The sequence below is a fragment of the Portunus trituberculatus genome, chromosome 11 (genome assembly GCF_017591435.1).
Source record: "Portunus trituberculatus isolate SZX2019 chromosome 11, ASM1759143v1, whole genome shotgun sequence".
Classification (NCBI taxonomy): domain Eukaryota; kingdom Metazoa; phylum Arthropoda; class Malacostraca; order Decapoda; family Portunidae; genus Portunus; species Portunus trituberculatus.
In genome coordinates this window covers 6,516,399-6,528,898 of record NC_059265.1, presented here as the reverse complement: position 1 = coordinate 6,528,898, position 12,500 = coordinate 6,516,399, and the positions used below count along the sequence as shown (strand labels likewise).

Below are 12,500 nucleotides of genomic sequence, written 5' to 3'. Positions count from 1 at the left end.
GTATAAAATCACCCAGTAGTAAGCATATAGCATGGATATCGTAATGTGTCACGGTACTGAAAGGGTTAGCTATCCATTCACTCGTGTGAGCCACCACTAGTTTGCCTCCTAATTCCTTCTCCACCTCCCTCCGTCTCAGTCATTACAACTCAATTCAACTCAAGCTTCCTTAGAAAAGTGATCCGTTCATGATACGTTTTTACTCTTCATTTTTTTAATATTGATTAGTTGATTTGCAGGCATGGTTCACTTGGAGAGAGAGAGAGAGAGAGAGAGAGAGAGAGAGAGAGAGAGAGAGAGAGAGAGAGAGAATTATTATTACCTCTTATAATCAATTTCCCGTTAATGATACGTTTTCTTTTATCTTTATTCGTTGATTTACAGGTAGGGTTTACTTAGAGAGAGAGAGAGAGAGAGAGAGAGAGAGAGAGAGAGAGAGAGAGAATTATTATCTATCATAATCATTTACAACGAAGGAAGCTTCAAAATGTTACAACAAAATTTAAAAAAAAATCCTGTATTATTCTAAATACTACACGGAAGATAAGAATGATTGATAAAACAAACATATGCAATTGAGTTTGTGTAATAACGGTTGGTTTGGAAGGCGTTAAAGAGCGTGGCTAGTTTATATCCAGGTGGTGGACCAGTGGTTCGGTTCACCGGCAGCGTTTCATAATGTTCGTTTGGCCTCAAATTGCTCTTTCCTTATCGGCAGGTTTTTTTTTTTTTTTTTTTTTGGGGGAGGGTAGACGAGAACGAAGCAAGATCAGTAGCTCAGGATGGCAGTGAGAGCAGTAGTACTTCAGACACCACGCCCGCTACATCTTTCAGTCTCCACGCCACCACCGACCCCTCGAGTCTACGCAGCCCAGTGGCCGTGTGTGTCTTGGCGTTGGGCGTGACGTGCAGCAACGGTGGTAATAGCAACGGGAAGCTTGATGCACAGCACAGCACAGCACAGCACAGCGGAGAGATTGGTGGTGTATGTAAATAAATAGTGTGCGTTGACTTGCTGTGATGATAGGAAGGAAGTTGTTAGTCAGTCAATAGAGGGTTGTTAGGAATTTTGACTGATAAAAGGATAACAGGATATGTGTAGGATGTGCACTGTGTCTAATGGAAGGTTAACTATACGGTGTCTGTCTGCTTGTATGTAACTAAGATGTATCGGGAACCATCGCTACGTATACTGTGTCTAATGGAAGGTTAACTATACGGTGTCTGCGTGTCTATGTAGGATGTATCCGGAACCATCGCTACGTATGAGTGTTAAATTTACTTGGTCATTCATTTACTAGTGCGGTTAGAGTAACGGGTTCAGAATAGATTTGGGTAATGACCGTGGCAAGTGAAGTGTTTTCGTGGTCATTGTAGTTGTGTAGGAAGGAAGAATTAGTTATCCTCTTCAGTACTGTGACGCATTTTCACCTTGAGACGTGTGTACGATTAGATAATTCTATTGTTACAAAGCGTGTATAGATGTCACAAGGTTAATGGCCTGTGTCTTCACTATTTTAATTCCTCGCGTAAGTTTCTGAAGTTGTATAAGATAAAGTACTAACGGAAGGAATATGAAAAAGCGTCTTGGTGCTGAAGAGATTAAACGTGTCGCGTTACTATAGAACTCCTTAAGTAAGTTGTATTTGAGGCTAAAATATTTCGGGTAAAAGTCGTTGTGGTTCCCTTGTTATACAATGGCTACCTCTGCGAAAAGAATGAGTGGACAGGATTTCTTAACGTAACGGGGCTGGTGTTTCAAGGTACGTGCATTAGAAACGAGATGTGGTAGTATAACGGTAAGTTTGGGGATATATTCTTGAAATTAGTTCTTAGTGGTAAGCGGGCGTAGATGTTTAAGAGGTTCAAGAGTGATGTAGGTAATTGGTAAACTCGGATACTAATGTTCATGTTCGATTTGTGGTGGTGGTGGTGGTGGTGGGGTGGGTGGTGGTAGTATCAAGAATACGTAGAATGAAGAGTGAAAGGCTGATTGAGGCAGTGAAGGAGTGTTTAGGGCAATGTTGCCTGTTAGCTGTAGGGATAATTAGTGAACAAGTTCATTTTTTTGTTCATTTTGTCCATTACAGGAGTTGACGATCCAAAGGCCTGACTCCACAGCGGTAATGAGCCTTGTGTACCTTGCACTGTCTTCACTGACAACGCCCACTACTAACCCCTCTGCCTCCGCCACCGTTTCAAGATCAGGGAAGGACTCTGCCTTGCATCGCGCACTGTGATGGTCGCCGCCCCGCCGCCGCCGCCGCGCTGCTGCTGCTGCTGCTGCTGCCGCTAAGGGAGAATAGTTTGTTGAGTGGATGACGGCGCGTTCACTGACCCTCTCCCCATCACCCTACCAACTCCGGCCACCCACCCCCCTGCCACCAGACACCTGCTACACCACCACTACCGCCGGCTCCGTCCAGTGAAAGATTCATCGCAGACCTGCCATTCAACGCCTGCCGCCGCCGCCGCCACCACCACCACCTCCTTATGGTGGTGTCACTGTACCTGGAGCTGTTGTCATGATTGAATAATAAATTGTGAAGAAATCTTTATTGTTTTGGAGAATTTCCTTTCCTGGGAATATTTGTGGCTGACTAGTCAGTAGTCGCCTCAGGCTGGCTTAGGTCACTGTCTGACACACCAATATTGCCTCCATCAACCTCCCACACTCACTCTAAACAATAACAGGCCAGAAATAAAAAACACGCTAACTAATTTCATGCTTTTTTTTTATCATAGCAATACAAGAAAATGGAGAGATGAGCTAATGTGAAAATATTAAAATGTGGGGGTGAAAAAAAATGAGTAAATTAAGAAAAGACATTATTATCCTTGAAAAGTTATGGAAAAGTCCAAAAAAATATTGCATACCTGGCCAAAAAAACGGCAAAAAATGGTCAAAGCAAAAAAAAAAAACCAAAGCAGATCCCTAAATACTGCACTACTGGCCAAAAACCAGCAGAAAATGGTTAAAAAACTAGCCAAAACCCCCAAACTGACCCTAAATACTGCACTACTGGCCAAAAAACCCATAAGAAATGCAGGAAATTCCCCAAATGGACCCCAAAAACACCCCAAATGGCCCTAAAAATGCAGAAAATGGACCTAAAAACCCCCACAAATGGCCCTAAAAATGTACTTAAGTCAAAAATACTCGAAAGAGTCTCCGGAGATTAGGCAGATCCATATTGGAGTTAAAATTAAATGCAAGAGTCTCCCTAGACTTTTATTTAACAATTCTTTACATTATTACATTGCCAGGAAGTCTACAAATATTTTAATAAAAAAAAAAAATTTATATATACAAAGAATACAGTGAAAAGTCTACACAAATTTTCAACTTAGTATAAAAACAGTGAGCAAAATCTATACAGATTCAACTTAGTATAAAAACTGAGCAAAATCTATACAGAAAAGTCTACACAAATTTTCAAAATCTATACATATTCAACTTAGTATAAAAACTGAGCAAAATCTATACAGAAAAGTCTACACAAATTTTCATATTTGCAAAATTTTAAAACACTTTTCAACTTCACAAAATATTTTAAAACAATTCTTTCATGTTAACAATTATTCAAAGATAAAAATGTTTGGTTTTGAAGTGACACAATCTTACAAACAAACTGTTTCAACAGAGAGAGAGAGAGAGAGAGAGAGAGAGAGAGAGAGAGAGAGAGAGAGAGAGAGAGAGAGAGAGAGAGAGAGAGAGAGAGAGAGAGAGAGAGAGAGAGAGAGAGAGAGAGAGAGAGAGAGAATCAAAATAAACAATCAAATAGTAATAACATACATGAAAACAATACATTTTAAAAACAACACACACACATTAATCTTGTGCCCTCCATACACCCTTGCTAATGTCAATAAAATGGTCTAATGGTACAAAAATTTCAAGGTAAAAATGTGTCCTAGTACTGAAGGGGTTAAAATAGTGAAGACTGTTGCCATTAATCTTCTGACCACCATAGATCCTTGCTATTGTCAATAAAATGGTCTAATAGTACACAAATCTCAATGTAAAAATGTGTCTCAGTACTGAATTCATAGAAGCAATCTGCAGACTAAGATACACTCTTGATACACCCCTGACACCCTGACACACCCTCACCTCACACACACCTCCTAAAAACTTAACATACCCTTTCAAAAACCACAAAAAAGTGATTAACAAGCACAAACACACCCACACAGCACACTCTAAGGGTAAGTTCACACTACAAGCAGAGTGGGCAGAGTGGTTGCTAGCGGCAATAATTTTGACATTGTTTTGGACGTACAGACGCAAAATAATTATTGTGGCACATTTTTTGTGGGTGGGAAGCCAGCGGCCCTCCACGACTCCACCCACGGCCAAGGTGTCCACCAGTGTGAGCCTTTATTGCTGACAACAAAATGACAATCAATGACCAGACTGTGCATAGTTCTGGTACAATTTGACTCTTTATATTAATAGTCTGCTGAGAAAAGCTGATTTTGTGATATTCTGGTCCTAGACATGAAACAAAACACACTTTTTTTTTTTCTACAGCTGTTCCTTCCCTTGAGGAAAAATGAAAGGAAGAGGAAAGAAAGAAAGAAGAGAGAGAAAAGAGAGGAGAATGAAGTGATATTCTCGTCCTATACATGAAAGGAAAACACTTTTCTTTTTTCCACACCTGTTCCATCCGTTGAGGAAAAATGAAAGGAAACTGACGAAAAAAAAAAAAAAAAAAAAAAAAAAAAAAAGAGAGAAAGAAGAGAGGAAAAGGAAGTGATATTCTGATCCTATATATGAAAGGAAAACACAAACCCTTTTCCTTTTTCCTACAGCTGTTCCATCTCTTGAGGAAAAATGAAAGGAAGAAGAGAAAATATAAAAGAACGAAGGAAGAGAGAGAAAAGAGAGAAGGAAGTGATATTCTGGTCCTATACATGAAAGGAAAACACTTTTTTCTTATTTTCCTACAGCTGTTCCATCCCTTGAGGAAAAATGAAAGGAAGAAGAGGAAACATAAAAGAAAGAAGGAAGAGAGAGAGAGAGAGAGAAAAACACACTGTACAGATCAGTGAGCACACACACACACACACACAATGACTTTACCAACAGAATTTCACGTTCCTTTATATATCGTCAAATTTTTTGTTGTCCTTCCAGGTAAACACTGTGGAATTTGACACTATTTATTTATTTATTATTATTTTTTTTTTATCATATTGTTGCCTGCCCGACCTGCTCTGTGGCTAAGAGGACACCCAGAATTCTTGTGTAGGTCACCCTGCTCTGCTTATTGTGTGAACACCTAACCGGACCGCTCTGCTTGTAGTGTGAGCATACCCTTACACACACACACACACACACACACACACACACACACACACAAGAGAGGAGAAGATATATTGAATCGTTGGAAGAGGCAAGAAGAAAAAATAATGAACAGTCTGAAGAGGAAAAGGAAAAGTTTTTTTGGAGAGTTATAGGAGAGAGAGTCAAAAAATGGTATGTGGAAAGAAGGAATGCAGAGGAACCCCTAGAGGGACCAGTAGGTGGACCGTAATGTATACTAATATAGATGGAATACTGTCAAGTAGATTAGAATTGCAAGCCTGATATAGTGTGTTTGACGGAGACAAAATTACATGAAAAAACAAAGGTAAATTTGGATAATAAATATAATATATGGAGAAAGGATAGAGAGGGTAAAGGTGGAGGAGGAGTTATGATTATGACGAAGAAGGAGATAAATGTGGATAAGGTTTGGTATGGGAAGAACAATGCAGAAGTGATAAGCATAAGGTTAAAAAGTGATGGAAAAGAATTAATAATCATGGTGACCTATGTACCTCCTAAAACAAATTCTTGGACATTAAGGAATACGACAATATGATCAAGGATACTTTACAGAGTTTGCAAAGTGGAAACTGGAAAAAGAAAGGTGATACTAGTAGGAGATTTTAATTGTAAAGAAGTGGATTGGGAAAATCTAGTAAGTGGTGTTGGAGAGGAAGCATGGGAGAGAGATTCCTTAATCTAATGATGGAAAATATGATGGAACAGAGGGTGAAAGAAAATACTCGATATAGAGGAGATGATGAACCCGCTAGACTGGATTTGGTGTTAACACGAGAAGTGTACCTATGTGCGGATATACAATATAAATGTCCATTGGGGAAGAGTGATCATGTGGTTATGGAGATGCAGATGGCAATAACACAGCGAAGGAGAGATGAGACATACAGGAGTGGTAGATTGAATTATAGTAAGATGAACACACAAAATTTGAACAATTATTTTAGAACATTAGATTGGGAGGAGATGTTACAAATCAGAGAAGTGCAAAAAAAATATGAGATTTTTATGAAATATTATAAAGAAGGAGTTATGAAATTTGTATCACAGTATAAACCGAGAGAGGAAGGAAGAAAGGATTGGTTTAATGCAACTTGTGTTAAGGCTAAAGAAATGAGAGATGTGGCTTGGAAAAGATAGAAAAAGAACAGGAATATACTAAATAAGGAGAATTATAGAGTGGCGAGAAATGAGTATGTGAGGGTAAGGAGGGAGGAAGAAAGAAAATTTGAAAAAGATATTGTAGACAAGAGTAAGGAACATCCAAAATTGTTTTACAGGTTCATAAATGGTAAACTTAAAAGAGAGAGTCCATTGAAAGATTAAAAGGAGAGCAAGGGATAGTAGATGACCCTAGGAATATCGCGGAATTGCTAAATAATAGGTTTCAACAAGTATTTACTAAAGAAACAATGTTTGTAAAGCCTCAAAATGTAGAAGGAAATGTGCACATGGATGACATTAAGATACCTAAAAAGGAGTTATATAAAATGTTGGAGGAACTTAAAGATGATAAAGCGATGGGACCAGACGAAGTTTCAGGAAAATTATTGAAGGAATGTAGAGAAGAATTGATTGATCCATTATATGATATTATAAGGTGCTCATTAGAAACCGGGAAGTACCGGTGGAGTGGAAAAGAGCTGAAGTGGTGCCCATTTATAAGGGAGGCAGTAAGGAAGAGCCTCTTAACTATAGACCTGTGTCACTAACAATTGTGGTCGGTAAGATTTGTGAGAGGGTGATAAAGAAATATTGGATACGGTTCTTGGAGGATCATAAGTTATTATCGGATCATCAATTTGGCTTTAGGAAAGGAGGTCATGTGTAACAAATCTACTGAGCTTTTATTTTGAGAGTGGTTGACAAAATACAAGAGAGAGAGGATGGATGGACTGTGTATATTTGGATTTGAAAAAGCTTTTGACAAGGTACCTCACATGAGACTGCTATGGAAATTAAAGATTTATGGAGGACTGAAGGAAAATTGTTAAAATGGATGGAAAACTATTTGAGATGGAGGGAGATGAGAACGGTAATAAGGGATGCAAAGTCGGACTGGTTGGTGGTGGAGAGTGGAGTCCCACAAGGTTCAGTGCTGGCACCTATACTTTTCCTTGTCTATATTAATGATATGCCAGAGGAGTAAACAGTTATATTAATTTGTTTGCGGATGATGCGAAATTGTGTAGGTGTGTGAAGAGTGAAAAGATTGTGAAATTTAACAGGCAGATCTAGATAGGATTTGGGAGTGGAGCAAGAGGTGGGAGATGGAATTTAATCTGAACAAAAGTCATGTAATGGAGATGGGGAAGAGTGGAAGACGGCCAAGAGGGTCATATAAGATGGGTGAAGGAGTAGTGTTGAAAAAGGTGGAAAAGGAAAAGGATTTGAGAGTGATAATACAAGACCATGGGCAGTTTGAGGCTCATATTGACAAGATGTTTGGAGAAATATATAATTTGATTATAAATATTGGATTAGCCTTCCATTATATGGATAAAGATATGATGAAGAAATTAATTAGTACGGTAATTAGACCAAGATTGGAATATGCTGGGGTGGTTTGGTCCCCTTATAAAAAGAAGCATATAAGGAAGTTGGAGAGATTGCAGAGAATAGCAACAAAAATGGTTCCGGAATTGGCAGAAATGACCTGAGGAAAGATTAAAAGAAATGAATTTGCTTACCTTGGAACAAAGAAGAGAAAGAGGAGATTTAATACAGGTTTATAAACTGTTGAGCAGTTTGGATGAAGTGGATAATGAGCAAATGATGTTGAGAGAGGAAAATTTAAATAGAACTACGAGATCGCATAGTATAAAGATAGCCAAAAGGAATATGCTTGAAAGATGTGAAGAAATATAGTTTCCCACAGAGATGTGTGGAGGTGTGGAATGGTCTGAGTGAGGAGGTGGTGTCAGCGAGGAGTGTGCATAGTTTTAAAGGAAAGTTGGATGTGTGTAGACTGTAGATATGGAGATGGGGCCACACAGTATAAAGCCCAGGCCCTGTAAAAATTACACACACACACACACACACACACACACACACACACACACACACACACCAAACCTTAACCAATCTTGCCCACACACACACACACACACACACGGCCCGGTAGCTCAGTGGTTAGAGCGCTGGCTTCACAAGCCAGATGACCGGGGTTCGATTCCCCGGCCGGGTGGAGATACTTGGGTGTGTCTCCTTTCACGTGTAGCCCCTGTTCACCTAGCAGTGAGTAGGTACGGGATGTAAATCGAGGAGTTGTGACCTTGTTGTCCCGGTGTGTGGTGTGTGCCTGGTCTCAGGCCTATCCCAAGATCGGAAATAATGAGCTCAGAGCTCGTTCCGTAGGGTAACGTCTGGCTGTCTCGTCAGAGACTGCACCAGATCAAACAGTGAATTACACACACACACACACACACATATACACACATTTCACCAGATCCTAATGCACACTGCCACACAGCCTCACCTCACTTCAAAACACAAAAAAATCTTCACATAAACAAATTCACAGTATAAAACACAAACTTATTTCAAAACCCAACCCCAAAAAACTTTCCAAACACACACACACACACACACACACACATTTCCAGCACCTTGCCACAGAAATTCAGTATTTTTATGAGACCTTCCAAGACAGTGGTTCCCAAACTGGGGGTAAATTATCCCTTGGGAGCAGCTTAACAATTTTTGGGTGAGAAATAAAGCTGACAGAAAAAATAAATAAATAAATAAGAATTCTGAAAAATGAAGAAAACCTTGCAGTGCCTCCCATTACAATTACTGTTACCTTAGTCTTAGTGGGCAAAGTTGTAACCTAAATAATCATTCTGTGTAAGGGATAATGTGGCATGTTAACCCCTTCAGTACTGGGACACATTTTACCTTGAGATCTGTGTACCATTAGACCATTTTATTCACTTTAAGAAGGGTCTATGGAGGGCACAAGAATAATGGCTATAATCTTCACTATCTTAACTCCTTCAGTACTGGGACAAATTTTTACCTTAACATTTGTGTACCATTAGACCATTTTATTGACATTAGCAAGGGTCTATGGAGGTCACAAGGTTAATGGCCAGTCTTTTCCCTATTTTAACCCCTTCAGTACTAGGAGACATTTTTACCTTGAGATTTGTGTACCATTAAGACCATTTTATTGACATTAGGAGAGGTGTATGGAGATCACAAGATTAATGGCCACAGTCTTCACTATTTCAACCCCTTCAGTATTGAGACACATTTTTACCCTGAGATCTGTGTACCATTAGACAATTTTATTGACATAAGGAAAAGCTTATAGACATCAGAAGATTAATGGCCACAGTCTTCACCATTTTTACGCCATCAGTACTGGGACAAATTTTTACCTTAACATTTGTGTACCATTAGACCATTTTATTGACATTAGGAAACATCTACAGAGGTCAGAAGATTAATGGCCACATTCTTCATTATTTTAACCCCTTCAATACTGGGACATCTTGAGATTTGTGTACCATTAGACCATGTTATTGACAGTAGAAAAGATCTATAGACGTCAAAAGACTAATGGCCACATTCTTCACTATCTTAACCCCTTCAATACTGAGACACATTTTTACCTTGAGATTTGTGTACCATTAGACATATTATTGACATTAGGAAAGGTCTATAGAGGGCAGAAGAATGATAGCCACAGTCTTCACTATTTTAACCCCTTCAGTAATGGGACACATTTCTACCTTGAGATCTGGATACCATTAGACCATTTTATTGACACTTGGAAAGGTCTAAAGAAGGCAGAAGATTAATGGCCACAATCTCCACTATTTTTACCCCTTCAGTACTAGGACACATTTTACCTTGACATTCGTGTACCATTAGACCATTTTATTCACATTAGCAAGGGTCTATGGAGGTGACACGATCAATGGCCACAGTCTTCACTATTTAACCCCTTCAGTACTGGGACACATTTTTATCTTGAGATTTGTGTACCATTAGACCATTTCATTGCCATTAACAAAGATCCATAAACATCAGAGGATTAATGGCCAGTCTTCACTGTGGAAATCTGAACAAATTTTCAACTTCACAAAATATTCTTAAACAATTTTTCAAGTTAACAAATATTCAAAGATGAAAATGTTTGGTTTTGAAGTGACACAATCTTACAAACCAACTCTTTCAATAAGAGAGAGAGAGAGAGAGAGAGAGAGAGAGAGAGAGAGAGAGAGAGAGAGAGAGAGAGAGAGAGAGAGAGAGAGTTCTAAAGGCAGAATGACAAGATTTTTACAATATTAACTGGAGAAACATTCTTGAAAACCCTGCCAATCATTTCTGGCCTTGGAAAATAGTCATGGTGGAGAATAAAGCGTTTTTAATCGTGTTTTATGGTTCTAGAGGCAGAGTGACTACATTTCTACATTATTAACTGGAGAAACACTCTTGAAAACCCTGCCAGTCATCTCTGTGGCCTTGGAAAGCAGTCGTGGTGAGAGTAAATTGTTTGTGAATATAGCCCTTTGACTGACACACAAGCAGCAACAATGCACATTCTTCATTCCTCTGAGCTCAGTAAGTGAATGATTGAGTGAGCGCTGAGTGAATCTCTTAACAAGCACACTGCATCTTTGTCCTGAGAATCCAACACTTGCTTCACAAACTCATGTGGGGATTAAAATAGTGAAAACTGTGCCCATTGATATTGTCACCTCCATACACCCTTCCTAATGTCAATAAAATGGTATTATCACAGCCAAACTTTCTTCAAATGCCATCAAAAACATGCCAAATAATCTTAAAATACCATAAAAACATGCCAAACTGTCTTAAAATGTCCTTAAAAGAAAAAAAAAAAAAAACATGACAAACTGCTAATCTATCCTAACTCTTCTTCATGGCTTAGGTGTTGTCTTGTACCCTGGGTGTTGCTGATGGCTGTAGGTGTTGTAGAAGGCTTGTGTTGTGTTGTGGCGTGGCTTGTCTTGGCTTGGCTTGACTTTCCTGTAATGAGAGATGCACTGTTTACATTGAGTCACCTTCACTATGTTGTAAACTGAACTGAACGCAACTCAACCAAACAAACTGTCTTAAAATGCCCTTAAAACATGCCAAACTGTCTCAATATGCCCTCAAATATGTCAAACTCTTAATATATCCTCATAACCTGCCAAACTGTCTTAAATTGCACTCAAAATCTGCCAAACTGTCTTAAAATGGCCTTGAAACCTGCCAAACTATCTTCAATTTCCTTAAAACCTCCCAAATTGTCTTAATATACCCTCAAAACCAGCCAAACTGTTATAAATTGCCCTCAAAACCTGCCAAATTGTAACAAAATGTCCTCAAAACATACCAAACTGTCTTAACATGGCCTCTAAACTGTCTTACAATACCCTCAAAACATGCCAAACTGTCTAAAATGTCCTCAAAACATACCAAACTGTCTAAAATGCCCTTAGAACATGCCAAACTGTCTAAAATGCCCTTAAAACATGCCAAACTATTTTAAAATACCCATCAAACATGCCAAACTGCCTCAAAAATGTCCTCAAAATCTTATCCAGCCCAACCTAACCTAACCACACTTCACACCACACACCACACCACTGACCTGCATAAGGAAGGAAGCCGTGTGACCTCAGCTTTGAGTGGCCACCTCCTCTCGGGTCACAGTGAAGTCGCAGTCCAGGGAGTCCTGTGGCAAAAGATCAGAGGTCACACAGGTCACAATGGGATAGTAATAATAGTAATAGTATTAGTACAGGAGGAGGAGGAGGAGGAGGAGGAGGAGGAGGAGGAGGAGGAGGAGGAGGAGGAGGAGGAGGAGGAGGAGGAGGAGGAGGAGGGAGAGGAGAGGAGGAGGAGAGAGAGAGAGAGAGAGAGAGAGAGAGAGAGAGAGAGAGAGAGAGAGAGAGAGAGAGAGAGAGAGAGAGAGAGAGAGAGAGAGAGAGAGAGAAATAGCAAAAAATTTATAAAATGACAATATTTATTATTTTACCTTTTCTTTTTCTCTTTCTTCTTCTTCTCCTCTTCTCATCTTCTTCCACCTCTTCTTCTTCTTCTTCTTCTTCTTCTTCTTCTTCTTCCTCCTCTTCTTCTTGTCTTGGTCTGTCTTTCTTCATATTCTTAACACAATCTGAAATAAATAAAACTGGATTAATATCTGAGA

General features: G+C 39.2%; 1 protein-coding gene across 1 annotated transcript in view; it reads left to right on the top strand.

The window, feature by feature from the left end:
- LOC123502524 overlaps positions 1-2,553 on the top strand; it is a 4,042-nt gene extending 1,489 nt beyond the window's left edge. The window contains exons 2-3 of the mRNA XM_045251647.1: positions 753-985; positions 2,091-2,553. Coding sequence (XP_045107582.1) covers positions 753-985; positions 2,091-2,240 — 383 coding nt within the window. The 3' untranslated portion in view covers positions 2,241-2,553. The remainder of the gene's footprint in view (positions 1-752; positions 986-2,090) is intronic.
- The last annotated feature ends 9,947 nt before the right edge of the window (positions 2,554-12,500 follow it).